Source organism: Phyllostomus hastatus, unplaced genomic scaffold, assembly GCF_019186645.2.
Source record: "Phyllostomus hastatus isolate PE091 unplaced genomic scaffold, TTU_PhHast_1.1 phas_scaffold_1066, whole genome shotgun sequence".
Taxonomy (NCBI): Eukaryota; Metazoa; Chordata; class Mammalia; order Chiroptera; family Phyllostomidae; genus Phyllostomus; species Phyllostomus hastatus.
This window is the reverse complement of record NW_025334004.1, coordinates 3,967,217-3,985,142: the sequence shown is the minus strand read 5'-3', so window position 1 is coordinate 3,985,142 and position 17,926 is coordinate 3,967,217. Positions and strand designations below refer to the sequence as shown.

The 17,926-nt window shown below is 40.6% G+C and overlaps 1 protein-coding gene across 1 annotated transcript in view; it reads right to left on the bottom strand.

Annotated features, from left to right (window-relative positions):
- The window catches only part of FAS (Fas cell surface death receptor), a 34,405-nt gene extending 16,925 nt beyond the window's left edge, over positions 1 to 17,480 (bottom strand). The window contains exon 1 of the mRNA XM_045854694.1: positions 17,178 to 17,480. Coding sequence (XP_045710650.1) covers positions 17,178 to 17,207 — 30 coding nt within the window. The 5' untranslated portion in view covers positions 17,208 to 17,480. The remainder of the gene's footprint in view (positions 1 to 17,177) is intronic.
- Between the last annotated feature and the right edge of the window lie 446 nt (positions 17,481 to 17,926).

Below are 17,926 nucleotides of genomic sequence, written 5' to 3'. Positions count from 1 at the left end.
CTAAGTAGAAGGAATGAAGCAGGAATGGCCAGACCCAGAAATTGATGGCAACCCCTATGCACATCACTCGTTTGACAAGCTCTCTACACTTTCCCAGGAGTTGCACACACTCGAGATCTATCATGGCAGTTACAAATACAGTACCATCTCAGAGACTGAATTGAACAAACCACTTGAAGAAACTGAAACTCTCATTTAGGATTATTCCAAAAAATCAGTGAAGCAATTGGCCCTGAGAGATGAGCTAGAAACCAGGTGGTGAAAGACAAATACCATATGATCTCACCTATAAGTGAAATCTAGTGAATAAAACACACAAGTGAGCAAAATAGAACCAGAGAAGTAGAAATAAGGAACAGGCTGACAGTGACCAGAGGGGAGGGGGAAGGGGGATAATGGGGGGGAAGAAGGGAAGGGTCATCAAGGAACATGTACAAAGGACCCACGGTAATGGCCAACAGGACGGGGACTGACTGAGGGAGCAGGGGCATGGGGGGTGGTCACTGGGGGGTAGGGCAGGGGAGAGCAGTGGGGGGGAAATTGAGACGATTATAATTGAACAACAGTTTTAAAAAAGAAAGTAAAAAATTACCTTTTTTTATTCTTCGTGAAGTTCAAAGCAAACTGGAAAAGGATTTTAAGAAGTAGCAGAGAGTTGGGGGGAAGTGGCAGAAGCCCAGAAGGGAGTTTATTGAATACACTGTGCTTGGATGGTGCAGAAAAATGCTGTGTGGGCCAGAGTACTCTGAATAATGGTCACCCAGAGGGTTCGGTGCTGCAGGTCGGGGATTAAGAAAACAGAAAGAAGCAGGGAAAGGGGGAACATTTCATGGAAAAAAAATGTTTCAGCAAGAAATTATTTTAACACAACAAATAAGAGTTCATTTCTAGTTCGAGAGACTATAAGTGACTTATTTTTTGTGTTTTGTGGGGTTATTTTTTTATTTTGATTTTTTTGTTTTATTTTATTTTGCTTAACTCATCTGTTTTTCCCATACTGGACATCTGTTAGTTGTATAATGAAAAAAATCAAAAGGGACAACTTAAAGTTAGGATTAAAGCTAGGAGGCAGCCGGATTATGTTAAACTTAAAGATCTTTATTGATTTATCATTTGTGCTGTTCTTTCTCAATAAGATTAGAAAGTCTGGGTAATGACAGTGGTGAATCTGTAATAGCAGCCTAGAATTTGGAAGGTGGAAAATGCGCTAAGTCTTTGAATTATTAACATTTAATCCTTCATATAAATCTTCTGTCTTTTGCTACTCTAGGTTTCAACAGTAGTACTATAATTTTCCTAAATCCATCATCATAACTGTCCACCTTTAACTTGATATACTTCATTAAAGTAGTGTCATCAGGGTTATTTTATTTCTCTTTGCTCAACTGAGACTAAATATATCACCACTTATAATGGCAGAGTTCTTTGATAAGAAAATTTTGCCTTCTTTCTTAAATAAAATTGGACATAAAGAGGTCTCACATTAAAAGAACCTAATTTTTTAATTTATGAAATTGAAAACTTGGTTGTATATCCCCACAAAATGGTGACCACAGTTTGCAGTAAATACTCGCCCTGATTAAATCTTGGTGTACTTCCTGAAGCAACACTGCCAGAGAAGAATACCTTATTAAGCACACCCTGATGGATTCTTAAGGTGGGAATGCATCATGAGTTGCTGGACTGTCAAAGAGATGATAAACACAAAGACTAACCCAAAGTCTCTCATAATTTAGCATCATTGTGCTATTGCTGAACTATGAATAAATAGAGATATTTCTCAGAATGATGTCTATTTCTACACATCTTGAGAGAACATGGGCTGACTTTCTTGTGTGGCTGATAAACTGACTTAAACAAATCTTATAATGCAGCCCTGGCTGATGTGGCTCAGTGGACTGAGCATGGGCTATGGACCAAAGGGTCACTAGTTAAATTCCCAGTCAGGGCACATGCCTAGGTTGTGAGCCAGGTCCCTAGTGGGGGCCACATGAGAGGGAATCACACATTCATGTTTCTCTCCTTCTCTTTCTCCCTCCCTTCCTCTCTCTCTAAAAATAAATAATAAAATCTTTTAAAAAAAATCTAATAATGCAGTCCTTGATTATCCAAAGGGGGACACATTCTAAGTCCCCCAGTTGTTGCCTGAAACTGCAGGTAGTACTGAACCCTATATATACTGACTTTTCCTCCATAAAGTTTAATTTATAAATTAGGCACAGTACAAGATGAACAATAATAACTAAGAATAAAGTAGAACAATTACAACAATATATGGTAATAAAAACTATGCAAATGTGGTCTTTCTACTTCTCAAAGTATCTCTTTGTACTGTACTCACCCTTCGTCTTGTGCTGTGGGGTGACACACTGCCTATGTAACGAGATGAATGATGCAGGCATTGTGACATAGCACTAGGCTATGCTTGTGCCTTCAGGCCATTGTTAAATAAAATGAGGGTTATTTGAACACCGCGCTGAGACACCACAACAGTCTGATAACCAAGGCCATTACCAAGTGACTAACAGGCAGGTATGTACAACACAGATATACATGACAAAGAGATGAGTCACATCACAGGTCGGATGAAGTGAAATGGCACAAGATTTCATCACATTACTCAGAACAGTGTTTAATTTAAAAGCTATATATTGTTTATTTCTGGAATGTTCCATTTAACCTTTTCAGGCCACGGTTGACTGTGGTAACTGAGGAAAGCAGGGATGTGTAGTCACCCATACAGACTAACTACTTTGGGGATTGTGGGGTACATTCATTTATATGTGTAAGTTCCAAAAACTATGTTTTAAAAGACCAGAAATATTATTTTATATTTTAATGCATTGTTTTTAAAATTGTACCTTATAATACAGGTCTAGTACTTATCCCAATGTAAAAGTATAATAAAATTCTTAGTCATTTAAAATTGCATGTTAATAGTGACTTAAAATTAGATATTTCAAAGTGAAAGTGGACATTTTCACTCCTCACTCAGAACTTCACACAGATTGATGAGAATGGGTGGATGATGGGGTTCTAGGGAAACGAGCTCCCCTTGCCCCATCACGCAGACTCTCTCAGAATTCAGCTAAGAGCTAACAGAAGGCAATGGGTTACTTGGATGGTAGAAACAGAAAGTGAGAAAATATTTTAGTGTTAACACTAGTCATCTCCAGCTAATTCCTAAGATCTTAGACATATAACCTGAAATTTAATATCATTGTATTTACAATTTTAGAGCGGAAAGGGGTTTAAAGACGACTCAACCCAAGCCTGTCATTTGAGAGAGGAAGCCGGTCTGCGGTATTCTGCTCACTCAAGACACTCAGGACTGTTATGGTCTGAACTGTGTCTCCCCTACCTCTAAACTCTTAGGTTGAAGTCCTAATTCCCAGTACCCCAGAATATTACCATAGTTAAAGATCTTTGAAGAGGTAATTAAGTAAAAAATGAGGTCTCTAGGGTACACCCTAACTCATATGACTAGTGTCCCTGTAAGAAAGAATCTGTTTCAGGAAATTTGGTTGCAGACGCAACCAAATGGGAAGATGGTGTAGACACAGGGAGAAGGGCATTCCCAAGCCACAGAGGGAGGCTTGGAACAGGTCATTTCCTCATGGTCCTTGGAAGGATTCAATCTTGCCAACAGCATAATTGCAGACTTCTGGCCTCCAGAACCGTGAGAAACTGAGTTTCTGTAGTTTAAGCCTCCCAGTCTGTGGTACTCAGTTAGGCAGTCCTAGAAAATTAATACAAGGACCGATCTACAGCCTCTGGATTCACTCGGATTCTGGATTTGAAGGATGTCATGGTGCATATGCACTTGAAATTCCTTACGGGAGCACAAGCATTTCTCATCTTGCACTATCTCTGATCTCAATAAACAAAAGATTTCAAATGGTTTCTAGATCAGGAATCATCAGGGGCTGATAGGAACCTGAACTGTTTCTTATCAGCCTCCCAGGCCCCATGAGGTGGGTTGAATTCTCATTGTCTTCTGCTGCCAAGAACACAAATGGAAAAATACAAGAAGCTCAGCTGATTAATTCTGCTCACTTGCTTTCTAGACTTTTAGTTACTTATTAACGCTAGAGGAAAAAGTTCAAAAAATACCATGAATAGTTCACCTTTCCAATTAAATAATGCATCTCTAACATATTTGCGTAAAAACTGACATTTTGTAGTAGGTACATTATTGAAAGACTGATATAAAAATAAATTAAATAAATTTTTCCGCACGAAAGAGATAAGTGAAGATTCCATGTTCTCTTTTTCTAAATGTATAAATAAAGATACACAGGAATCTTATCTCAGTAATGTCTTCTTTCTTCCTTAAGATCAGTTTCTGTGAAGACTAGGAGAAAGATAATTGAGGCAGGTGGAGAAGTGACTGGTTAAACCTCTGACTCATCAAGCAATAAATAAAATAAAATGAGGGACCCTGAAAGTTCCATTGGGGATTAGATTTTGAGTTTAGCATTTGAAACATTGTTCTCAAAATCCTGACAACATCAAAATCAAGTAATGATGCTTTTTTAAAAAAAATGTGTAGGTCCCACCACAGAGCTAAAGAATCAAGATTGTTGAGAGTTAATTTTCCTTGTGATTATCTTAAACAAGTACCCCACTTACTGTGATGTGCGCTGCTGTTGGAGAAAAACTGGGCTCAGTTTGGCAAAACAAAATCAAAGGTTAGCAGGTTACATTTACATCAGAGGGGACATGAGCTTTACAGATTAATAACATCTGTGTTCTGCACTTGGAAATCAGAATTTGACTTTTCATGGAGAAATAATGACCCTTCCAAAAATAAGCCTAACCACCCCCCGGCCCACCCCCCCCCCCCCACACACACCAAAAAACCCCAAGTTATCTTTGGTGGAAGGAAAGGATAGTGGAAGGGCTTCAAAATCCTCAACTAGTGCCCTGGAGTCCTCATGCCCAGCGGAGCCACAGTGGTAACACAGGAGTAAAGCACTCAGGGGGAACAGAGAAGAATGAGTGGGAGGTGCCCCTGGACAAAAGGGGCGGCCATCTGGTCCAGAGGACCGGGGGGCCGTGCAGCACGTAGGCCCAGTCCTCCCATTTTTTAATCACATCTTATATCTTTATGGCCTCCCAGAACACAGAGGTGCACAAATCTATAATACTGCAAGTCTTAACTAGAGGGCAGTCTGTTGTTAATTAATCCAATGCCAAGTTTATTGTAATTATGCAAATTTATCCCAGTTTACAACTTAACAAAACCTGCAGTAGTCTTTTGCTCTACTGCTGGACTGAGTACAGCTATCTGCTGATTGAAATGTGCAGTAAGATTTGCAAATTTACAAGATTTCCTTGCTCAAAATGCATAACTTCACACTTAGTTCACTATCATCCCCACTTAGTAGAATGTGTGCCAGTTGTCCAATATTGCTGTGACCGCTGATTCTAAATGCCCTTAGAGGGAGTGGCACAAAAGTTCATTCCAAATCAGAAAGGGAGCAGTGATCAAAGAGGATGTCTTGTTCACTTCCTTTGGGGAGGATGAAGTCACCGATCTTACTATGATCAACTTCTTTCTAATTTCAGCTTTACTACTCATGTCCTCACTTCAACGCAAACAAAGTATGCAAGTAGGTTGAGTTATTTGTTCCTGTTTAAGACTGAATTAAAGATAATTGGTGTTAGCATTCCAACCACATAAAAAAGCAAGTGACTTTATTTTTCTTTTCAAAGCAGGGATCTTCCAGAAAATGAAAAGAATTCATTAGAAAGTTAAATGCTGTTTTGTCACTGTTGTGAATGGATGCGCTCACACAGCAAAAAGAAGACAACACGTACACACTGGAAGTGCCAATACTGTGTGGGCCAACAAGGTACGGACCAGGGCAGTGTAGGCCCGATGGTTGAAATCAGGCTTCAATTTGTATAGACACTCAGGCAAAAGAACAGACTATTAGGATCAAGAAGCTCTTTATAAGGTGCTTACAATATTTCTAAAATAATTTTTAAGTACTAATATATACATATTAATATCTATAACGTTTGGTAATGATTACGTGTGTGCGTGTATGTATATAATACACACACACACAATCATTATATGTATACATCTCTCAGTACATTTAAGAAATGTTTCTTTTGTCCTGGATGGTGTGACTCAGTGGACTGAGCGCCAGTCTGCAAACCAAAGGATCGCCTCTTCAATTCTCAGCCAGGGCATGTGCCTGGGTTGCAGGCCAGGTCCCTAGCAGGGTCTGTGCGAGAGGCAACCACATATTGATGTTTCTCTCCTTCTCTTTCTCCTTCCCTTCCCCTCTCTAAAAATAAATAAAATCTTTAAAAAATGTTTTTGTAATAAATTATAAGTAATAAAATAATGTGATAAGAATTATAGTAATCTAAGTTTATTTAATAGATGCCCTCTTTGTAAGGCATCCAGTAAAAATTCTGAGGTGAAAGTTATATAGGAATAGAAAAATATTTATATAAATAATATATATATTGTATATTATATGTATATAATATATAATATATATTGTATATTATATACACACATATGTACACAAAGTGACAAAAGGCAGACTATAAGTAGCACTGAGTAAACATGCAACTTTGTATGTGTGCACACAAGGCCAGGAAGCTATAAGTAAAACAAAAAGACTTGTATTAGATGGTGAAATATTGAGCTTTTTTTTTTCAAGAATTACTTTTTGGCCTTGACTGGTGTGGCTCAGTGGGTTGGGCATTGTCTTGCAAACTAGGAGGCTGCCAATTTGATTCCAGGTTAGGGCGCATGCCTGGGTTGCAGGCCAGGTCCCCAGTAAGAGGATTGCGAGAGGCAACCAATCAATGTACCTCTCACACATCAATATTTCTTTCTCCCTTCCTTCCCCTCTCTCTAAAAATAAATAAATAAAATCTTTAAAAAAAGAAGAAAAAACATTTTTTGTGTCACATCAGATGATAATGTCTCTATATTTAACTATTAAAAAAAGATAGAGCTACCATCCTAATTTGGTTTAACTTGTTTTTTATCTTGTGAATCGTTTTAAATTATGCCATTTTATTATTTTTCATCATAAGTATTTTATCATAAGTTTTTAGTACCTATTAGAAAACATGTGCTCATTAAGGGACTTTTGGGACCCAAGATAATTTGCCAAAAAGGTATTTAACTCACTAGGGGTTTTCAAGTGGGGGATTTCCTTATGCAGGTTTTGAACTATTTCTTAGAAAACAGTTACTCTGTCTAACTGGCAGTTGTACTATAGTGAGGTGGCATCCCTAAAGCATTTTAGTAGCCTTTGGAGAGATTCTTTTGAAATACAGATGCTTCCACAACAAAAAGTATTTAGAAGAAAATTACTTGGCTAGTGTCCCAGAGAAATTTCCTCAGAAACAGCATCCAAATCCAGGTCCTCTTTTCCAGAGGGATGTCTCAGCTGCAAAGGTTCCCTCTGAGAAGTACTGGCTCTCCACCTCAGGTCAGGATCCCCAGTCTGGAGCACCAGAGCTGGGAAGAGGCATCCACATAACATCTGGCTGTGTAAAAATCAGTAGGGATTCTGTTTGCCAGGGAGAGATGAGAGTGCTAGAGACACAGGCGCCCTCTTAAAGGGCCAAAGCACAAAATCTCATTCACAGCCACTCACCCTGGGCTCAGCAGAGGGAGGTCAGAAGGGACTAGAGTTGATTGAGGAGGGAATGGGGTTTGTGGCTGTGGAGAGAGAGCTGAAGGGATAGCCTCCAGGATTCTTATGCTGAGTCATTCCCCCATACTACAGACATCATCTTTCTCGGGTAGATAGCTTCCCTCCATATGGCATCAGTCATCAGGAAATGAAATAGCTCTACACTCTGGACTATCTGTTGCCCCACTCCGAAGAACTTATGCTCTACTGAGGAGTCAGCTGCCTGGGTCATGGTGTACTGGTCTAGGCAGACTCGGGGTGTCAGTGACTAAGCTGTATAGCTTTGCAGCAGGAGCCATTCCACCCATGTTCCCATGAAACTGACCGGTAGTGCTTCCCACCACAAAAGATCCACTAGCCCCACCCCCGGGGCTCCCCACAGCTCTATGCTCAGGACTCTTAATGGCTCTTCCCCATTGATCTCTGGGATCTGTGGGCAGATTCTGGGAAAGACTGAGTTGTGCAGCTCAGGAGCAAGGGTCACTTCTCCAACCTTCTCCCAAGCCTGACTGATACTTCTGCTTCACAAGAGATTCACTGGTCCCATCCTCCTGACACCTGACAGCCCCATCCTGCTGAGATTAACCTCCTGACAGAGTTTGGAACAGACAAAGTTGTGTGTCTCTAGGACAGGAGCCATTTTTCCCTTGTTCACCCTACCAGTGAAGAGCCCTCCCATCACACGGCCAAATCTTCATCTGTTTGGGCCTGATTAACTCTTCTGGCCTCACTCTGACAACTGCCTGAGACCCTGCGCCATCACAAAGGATGGCGGCCAGACTAAGTATACCCTGGGACATTTCCTGAGTGGCTTCAGACCCAACACTGGCACTGAGTTTGAACCTGTATCAGTTTGATGAACACCACTCGACCCTACCTGGTGACTCACCGAGAACGTACCTCATGCAACTCAAGTATCACTAGAGGCTCAGTGGCTGAGCCTAACAGGCAGGTAGTAGGCAGAGGCATGCAGAGAGAGATCTCAAGGACACTTGACCGTTTTGCTGAGCTGCCACTGGGCTTGGTGCTAGTGGAAGCTGGACTTGGTGCGCAGCTTTGTCCTTCCTACATATGCCATGGCACAGTAGAGGTAGCCAAAAGTTGTGCATCACTTTATAGTTCCAAACACATTATCCATGGCCAGTCACAGTCAGTGTCTGACATTGACCTGCACCAGAGGCCCTCCCAAGAAGCCCCAGAACAGACACACCCAGAGGATAACTCAGACAACACCAGAGCAGAATCCGATTTGTTTCATGAGTAGCGTATCCAAAGGAAGATCTTGGCAAGCACCAGACCCTGCTGAGGCGAAATCCACTTCATGCAGGCAACACCTGCACAGTAGCTTGTACTGTGGTCAGGGTCAATCCTCACTGTCAACCAGCCTGAGGATCAACACCACACATAAATGGGCAATAGCAATCAAGGCTCAATTACAACAGGAGAGCCCACATAACTGACACAACGGACACTTGTGAAGCACCCAGCTCAGATGATCAAGGAGACTGCACCACTGGGTCCCACAGGACACCTACTGAATCAGGCCACCCTACCAATACTGAGAGACATAACACATCTACCTAATACATAGAAACAAACATAAAGAGGCAACCAAATGGGGAGACAAAGAAACATACCCAAATGAATGAACAAGAGAAATCTCCACATAAAAAGATAAATGAAATGAAGGCAAGCAATTTATCAGATATGGAGTTCAAAAAATGGTTACAAGGATGCTTAAGAAACTTACTGAAAACTTCAAAAGCATGAAAGAGGACATAGACACCACAAAAAGCAATCAGTCAAAATTAAGAATACAGTATCTGAAATGAACAATATACTAGAAGAAATAAACAGTAGATTAGATGAAGTAGGGGAATTAATCAGTGATTTGGAAGACAAGGTAGCAAAAAACACCTAGAGCAGCAAAAAGAAAAAAAGAATTTGAAAAAATAAAGATTGTTTAAGGGACAACATGAATCATAACAACACTTGCATCATAGGAGTACAAGAAAGAGAAGAGAGAGAGCCAGGAGAACTGAGAAGCAATTTGAAGAAATAATAACTGAAAACTTCCCAAACCTGGTGAAGGGAAAAGACACACAAGTCCAGAAACATAGGGAGTCCCATACAAGATGAACCCAAAGAGGTCCACACCAAGACACATCATAATTAAAGTGCCAAAAGTTAAAGACAAAAAGAATCTTAAAAGAAAAGCAGTTACCTACAAGGAAGCTCACTAAGACTGTCAGCTGATTTCTCAACAGAAACATTTCAGGCCAGGAGGGATTGGCATGAAATATTCAAAGTGATGAAAAGCAAGAACCTAGAACCAAGACTACTTTACCCAGAAAGGTTATCATTTAAAATTGAAGGAGAAATAAAGAGCTTCCCAAGCAATAAAACAAACAAAAAAAATTAAAGGAGTTTGTTACCACCAAACCAGTATTATAATAAATGCTAAATGGTCTTCTTGAAGAAAAAGAAGAAGACAACAGTGGGGATAGTTACGAGAATGAAATTGCAGTAAATACATATTTATCAATCATCACTTTAAATGCAAATGGCTTAAATTTTCTAATCACAAGAATAGGGTAGCCCTGGCAGGTGGGTCAGTTGGTTGGAGTGTTATCCTGTACACCAGAAAGGATGTGGGTTCAATCCCCAGTCAGGGCACATACCTAGGTTGCAGGTTCAGTCCTCTGTAAGGGCCTGCACAGAAGGCAACTGATCAATGTTTCTCACACTATCTCTCTCTCTCTCAAATCAATAAATGTATCCTTGGTTGAGGATTAAAACTAAGACGTAGGATAACTGAATGGATAAGAAAACAAGACTCATATATATGTTGTTACAAAACACCCACCTCAGAACAAAAGACATTCACAGACTGAAAGTAAAGGGATCAAAAAAGATATTTCATGTAAATGGAAAGGGAAAAAACCTGGGATAGCAATACTTATATTTGACAAAATAGACTTTAAAATCAAGGCTATAGTAAGAGATAAAGAGAGATACTACATAACGATAAAGGGAGCAATCCAACAGAAGGATGTAACCCTTCTAAACATTCATGCACCCAACATAGGAACACCTGAATATATCATGCATATCTTGACGGACATAACAGGAAAGATCAATAGTAATACAGTTATAGTAGGGAGTTTTAACACCCCATTGATATCAGCAGATAGATCTTCTAGACAGAAAATCAAAGTAGCAGAATATGCATTCTTTTCAGGTGCACATGGAACAGTATCTAGGATAGACCACATGTTAGGACACCAAATGAGTCTCAATAAATTTAAGAAGATTGAAATCACATCAAGCATCTTCTCTGACCATAACGGCATGAAACTAGAAATCAATCAAAAGAAAAAAAAACTGATAAACACACAAAAACATGGAGACTAAATAACATGTTACTAAACAATGAATGGGTTAATAATGAGAGCAAGGAAGAAATCAAAATATAACTTGAAACAAGTGAAAATAAGAACACAATAACCCAAAGTCTATGGAACAATGCAAGCAGTCTTAACAGGCAAATTCATAGAATTGCAGAAACAGCAAAAATATCAAACGATCTAACTTCACACTTAAAGAAACTTGGAAAAAGGACAACAAACAGCCCTGGCTAGTGTGGCTCATGAATTGTGTGCCAGCCCACAAACCAAAGGGTCACCAGTTCTATTCCCGGTCAGGGCACATGCCTGGGTTGCGGGCCAGGTCCCCAGTCCAGGGTGCTGCGGGAGAGGCAACCACACATTGGTGTTTCTCTCTTTCTTTCCCTCCCCTATCCCCCTCTCTCTAAAAATAAATAAATAAAATTTTTTTAAAAAGAACAACAAACAAAACCCAATGTGAGTAGAAGAAAGGACATAATAAAGATTAGAGCAGAAATAAATTAAAGTGAGTATTAAAAAAAAAACAGTACTAAAGATCAATGAAACAAAGGGCTGGTTCTTTAAAAAAATAAATAAGATCGACAAAACTTTAACCAGGCTAATTAAGAAAAAGAAGAGAGAAGACCCAAATGGACAAAATCAGGAATTAAAGAAGTAACAACTGACACCAAAGAAGTACAAAGGATCATGAGAAAATATTACAAACAACTATATGCCAACAAATTAGACAATCTGGAAAAAATGGGTAAATTCCTAGAAACATACAATCTTCCAAAACTACATCAGGAGGAATCAGGAAATATGAATAGACTGATTACAACTAATTAAAGCAATAATGAACTCCCAACAAACACACGTCCTGGAACAGATGGCTTCACAGGTAAATTCTACCAAACATTTAAAGAACTGACATCTATCCTTCCTTATCAAACTATTCCAAAAATTCGAGAGAAGGGAAAACTTCCAAGCTCATTTTACAAGACCAGCATTATCCTAATTTCAAAGCCAGATAGAGACACTACAAAGAAAGAATGCTATAGGCCAATATCCCTGATGAACATAGATGTTAAAATCCTTAACAAAATATTAGCAAACCAGATCCAGCAATACATTCAAAAGATCATAGACCATGATCAAGTAGAATTTATTTCAGGGATGCAAGTTTGGTACAATATCTGCAAATCAATAAATGTGATACACTCCACAAACAAAATGAAGAATAAAAATCACATGATCGTACAAATAGATGCAGAAAAAGCATTTGATAAATTCCAGCACCCATTTATGACAAAAACTTTCAGCAAAGTGGGAATAGAGGGAACACACCTCAACATAATAAAGGCCAATTATGAACACCAACCCTCAATCTCATACTCAGTGGGCAAAAACAACAAGCATTCCCCCTAAGATTGGGAAAAATACAAGGATGTCCACTTTCACCAATCTTATTCAGCACAGCACTGTAAGTCCTAGCCATAGCAAACAGACAAGAAGAAATAAAAGGCATCCAAATTGGAAACTGTCATTATTTGCAGATGACATGATTCTCCTCATATATAGAGAACCCTAAAGACTTCAACATAAAACTGCTAAAACTGATAAACACAAAATAAATATCCAGAAATCATTTTCATAGAGCTTTTTTACATAGTACTAATGAACTCTCAGAAAGGGAAACTAAGAGAACAATCCCATTTACCATTGCATCAAACAAACAAACAAGTAAAATAAAATTAAATAAATAAAATTAAAATAAAATAATAAAATAAAGTAAAAAATAAAATAAAATAAATAAATGCAATACAATACAATACAATACAATACAATACAATACAACAAAATACCTAGGACTAAATTTAATCAAGGATGCAAAGACTTGTACTTGAAAAATTACAGCACACACTGAAGAAAGAAATAGAAGAAAATACAAATAACTGGAAGCACAATACCATGTTTATGGATAGGAAGAATTAACATCATTAAAATGTCCATGCTACCCAAAGCAATCTGTAGATTCAATGCAATTCACTCAAGATAACAATGGCATATTTCACAGAACTTAAATAGATATTTCAAAAGTTTATATGGAACCACAAAAGACCCTGAAAAGCCACAACAATGTAAAGAATAACAAAATGGGAAAAATCACACTTCCTGATCAAACTATACACAAGGCCATAGTAATCAAAACAGCACAGTACTGGCATAAAAACAAACATACAGATCAATAGAACATAGTAGAGAACTGAAAAATAAACCTATGCCTTCATATCATTTAACTTTTGATGAAGGAGGCAAGAACATACCATGGGATAAAATAGTCTGTTCAATAATTGGTGTTGAAAAAATTGGACAGATACATGAAAATTAGACCATTTTCTTACACCATACAGAAGAATAAATTCAAAATGGATTAAAGACTTAAATGTAAGACTCAAAACCATAAAAATCCTAGAAGAATACAGGCAGTAAAATCTCAGTCATTTCTCATAGTAATATTTTTTTCTGATTGTCTCCTCAGGCAAGGAAAACTAAAGAAAAAATAAACAAGTGGGACTACATCATACCAAAAGTTTGTGTACATCAAAGGACCATCAACAAAATGAAAAGACAGCCAACCCACTGAATGGGAGAACATATTTGCCAATGATATATGTGATAAGGGGTTAATATCCAAAGTTTATAAAGAACTTAAATAACTGAACACCAAAAAGACAAACAATCCAATTTAAAAATGGGCAAAGGACCTGAATAGATACTTCTCTAAAGACAACATACTGATGGTCAATGACATATGAAAAAAGATGCTCAACATCACTAATCATCAGAAATAAAAATGAAAACCACGATGAGATATCACCTCACATTTGTCAGGATGGCTATCATCAATAAATCAACAAACAGCTGTTGGCAAGGATGTGGAGAAAGGGAGACCTTCATGTAGTGTTGGTGGGAATGCAGATTAGTGCAGCCACTGTGAAAAGCAGCATGGAGATACCTCAAAAAATTAAACATGGGCACTGCAGCATTATTAACAATAGCCAAGATCTGGAAACAGCCCAATCACCCATCAGTAGATGAATGGATAAAAAATGTGTTCATTTACATAGTGGAATACTACTCAACCGTAAAAAAACAAGGAAATTTTATCTTTTGCAACAGCCTGGATGGACCTGGAGAAATAAGCCAGTCAAAGGAAGACAAGTACCATATTATTTCATTTACATGTGGAACCTAAAGAACAATATAAAGGAACAAAATAGAAACAGACTCATAGACACAGAAAAGAAACAGACAGCTGTCAGAGGGGATGGGGCTTGGAAGGCTTTGTGAAAAAGGTGAATGGATTAAGCAAAACCAACCACCCAACCAAACAAACAAATAAACGAAAACTTACAGACACAGACAACAGTATGGTGATCACCAGAGGAAAGGGGGTTTAGGGGGAGGTGGAAGAGGATATGGGGGGATGAATGGTGATGGGAGGAGACTTGACTTGGGTGGTGAACACTCAGTACAATACACAGATGATGCATTATAGAATTGTATACCTGAAACCTATATAATTGTATTAGTCAATGTTACCACAATAAATTAATTTTTTAAGAAAGAAACTGCTTTCAGCATAGAGGTGTGATATTGGGCAAGTGGTTGATGCAAGGCAGGACTCTGTGTAACTCAACTTGAAAAGAGTCCATCCATTTAGAAGGGAGACACAGAGGATAGACTACATAATACAAACAATGTTTATCTAGATGATAGGGTTATGTCAGATTGTTTTTCTTTTAACTCATCTGCACTTATAAATTTTATTTAATAAACTTTAATTTCCTAGGCCATGCATTACATAAATTATAAAGAAATTGTATTTAATTTAAATTATAGGTATTATAATATATAAATATTAATAAATGTACATGTATATGAATGTACATTAATATATTTTTTTAGAAAAGCAAGCTTTCCTTTTTGCTTTAAATATGCACCTCTACTAAAGATGCTGTACTATAAAAGTTAAATAAGCATAGCTCTTGGCTTTGATAATTTTGCTACACATATTAGTGTTGCTGCCCCAAGAAAAAGGTGAGATTCCAAAGCAAACAACACTGCAATAACTCAGTCATTAACTACAAGGAAGAGAAGGGTATATGAGTGTACGTGTTTTAATTTATTGATGACAGAAAGAGGGGGGGTGGGAGGGAGAGAGAAGAAAGAATGGAAGGAAGGAGAGAGAAAGAAGGAAAGAAAGAAAGAAAAGGGGAGGGAAGAAAGGGGGAGGGAAGGAAAGAGAGAGAAAGAGAGAAAGAAAGAAAGAAAGAAAGAAAGAAAGAAAGAAAGAAAGAAAGAAAGAAAGAAAGAAAAAGAAAGAAAGAAAGAGAAAAGAAAGAAAGAAAGAAAGAAAGAAAGAAAGAAAGAAAGAAAGAAAGAAAGAAAGAAAGAAAGAAAGAAAGAAAGAAAGAAAGAAAGAAAGAAAGAAAGAAAGAAAGAAAGAAAGAAAGAAAGAAAGAAAGAAAGAAAAGACAGGAAGGAAGGAGGGAGGGAGGGAAAAGAGAAAGGGGCGGGGAGGGGAGGGGAGGAAAAGAAGAGAGAGAGAGAAAAACACCAATTTGTTGGCTCACTCACTCAAGCACTCACTGATTGGCTCTTGTCTGTGCCCCGACCACACCCTTGGCTATCTCGACAATGTAACCAACTGAACTACCTGGCCAAGGCGAGAAGTTTGGAGTTTGAGATTTTATAAAAGGTGTCTCCATTTTGAATCTTAAATTTTCTCTAAGGAAGTTTCTGAAGGAACCCAAATATTGCACTTTATTTCTGAAGGGATCGGGGAGAATATTTTTCCCATCATAAGATGGTGCCAGACATTATTGTGTGCACATATTTTCCTTTCAACCTGGTGTAGTCTGGGAACGAGCGCAATCAACAAACTGCCTTTGGAATTTGATATGAATTAAAGCCCAGCCCTGTCACATACTATCTGTAGAATCTTACTAGAATGAATGAAGCTCTCTGAACCTCCCTTTGCCATCTCTAAAATGGAGATGAGGACACCTTCCTCGCTACACGGCCGCTGTAGAATTGACTGAGATGACGTTTACTGACACTCCTGACACTCCGGACACGGTGCCTGGAACGTCGGTGAGACCAGTGAAATGAGTCCATTGGCTTTCAGAGGCTTCGGGACTAAAATGACCCTCCTGAGGCCAAGACTCTTGCGTTAGCCATCCTCAAGCTGGCATTTCTGAGACAGGGGCTCTCTCCCCAAGACGTGGGTGCTGCTCAGGCTTCTAGGCCAAGTACACACACCAGGGCGCGTGAGGAGTGTGTGTGGGCCGGGGGGGTGTGGGGGGGGGGGGAGGCGGGCGCCAAGTTCGCAAACTACAGGAGTGCAAAGCTTAGAAAGATTCTAAGAAGAAAAGAGGAGCAGAAAGAAATTTTTAAAAATTGAGACGGACTGACTGTCTCAAAGACAGGGATTCCCGGAAGGGAAACAAAAACTTTCTTTTTCCGTCGCAACCAGAGTAAACAAAGCTGCTGAGACTCTAGGCAGTGCCCGGACGACTTTTGCAAGAAAGAAGCGGTGCGTTCCAAAGCCTTGGGTGTGACCACTGCCTCGGGCGATTTACACCCTAAACTTCACTGCTGCGGAAAAGTGCGCGAGGTCAGTTCCCGCGAGCGCCAGTTCTGCCCCGTCCCGGCCGCGGACACACCCACCCGCCCAGAGCGGACCTTTAGCTGGACCTGTCCAGAAGACCCCCTCTTCTTTGCAGCCCAGCTGTCCCTCCCGCGACCCGAAACTTCCCAGGCCCCTGCCGCCCCCCGCCGGCACCTCTGGGCGCGGCCCCCGGCCGTCCAGCTGAAGCACTGTCTACCCCGTCTGCCTGGCACCGAGCCCCAAGAAAAGCGAGTTCCCTCTGGGTTTCCCGTGGCCGGCCCTAGAGGGAAAGCCCTGGCAGCCCCGGGGGCGGTCTGTCCACCGCCGGCAGCCTTGGCCCGCACAGCCCGGACCCCCACGCGCGCATCTCCAGGCCCCCAACAGGAGCGCGGCTGCCACCCGCCCGATAGCTCTCGCCTCGGGCGGGAGAACACTCACCAGGGTCAGGAGAACCCGGACCGGGAACATGGCTTCTTAAATTCCCGGCAGCTCTGGTCAGCGGTGTCGGGAGAATGACACCCCGCGGGGTAGCTCCAGATGCCGGTCGCTCCGGGAGCCAGGCCCCGCCCCGGGCGCTGACGCCAGGCCCTGGAAGTCCCTTTCTCCTCTGCAGGAGCCCGAGCACCTGCTCGCCGCGCCTCCGAGACGCCGCAGGCAGCAGAACAAGACGCGCCCCTCCCCCAGCCCCGGGGGCTCGGGTGAAGGCCGGGAAGGAAGCTTTGCTGGGGGAACTCCTGGGCTGGGGACGGCGCCTTTGATTCAGCTACGAACCTCCCTGCGGCGGCCGGGGCGGGGAGGGCGGGGGGCGTCGCGGGGAGCCTGGGGTGAAGAGTCAGGCTTTATTGCACAAATGGGCATTCCCCATTCGGGGCATTTCCGCAGTCGCCCGGTCGGTCGCGTTCAGAGGAGGACCCTGAGAGAGGCTTGCTGTCCTATCCCTACTCCTTTGTAGTTTTCACCGGGAAGGCTGGGCAGAACTTGAACTTCAAATGTTCTGCCGGGGTGCAAGAACTTTAGCTCTTTGCCGCGGACCGTCAGAGGAAGACCTGGCCTTCAGGAGAGGCTCCCGGGAGTCCTGACTACTTTATGCAGTGACAATTTTCAACGAAGAAGATTCATACATTGTGCTATGGGGATTCTGAAAAGAGAGGAGCCTTTAGCTCTTATTTCTCCATAGGAGAAATAAT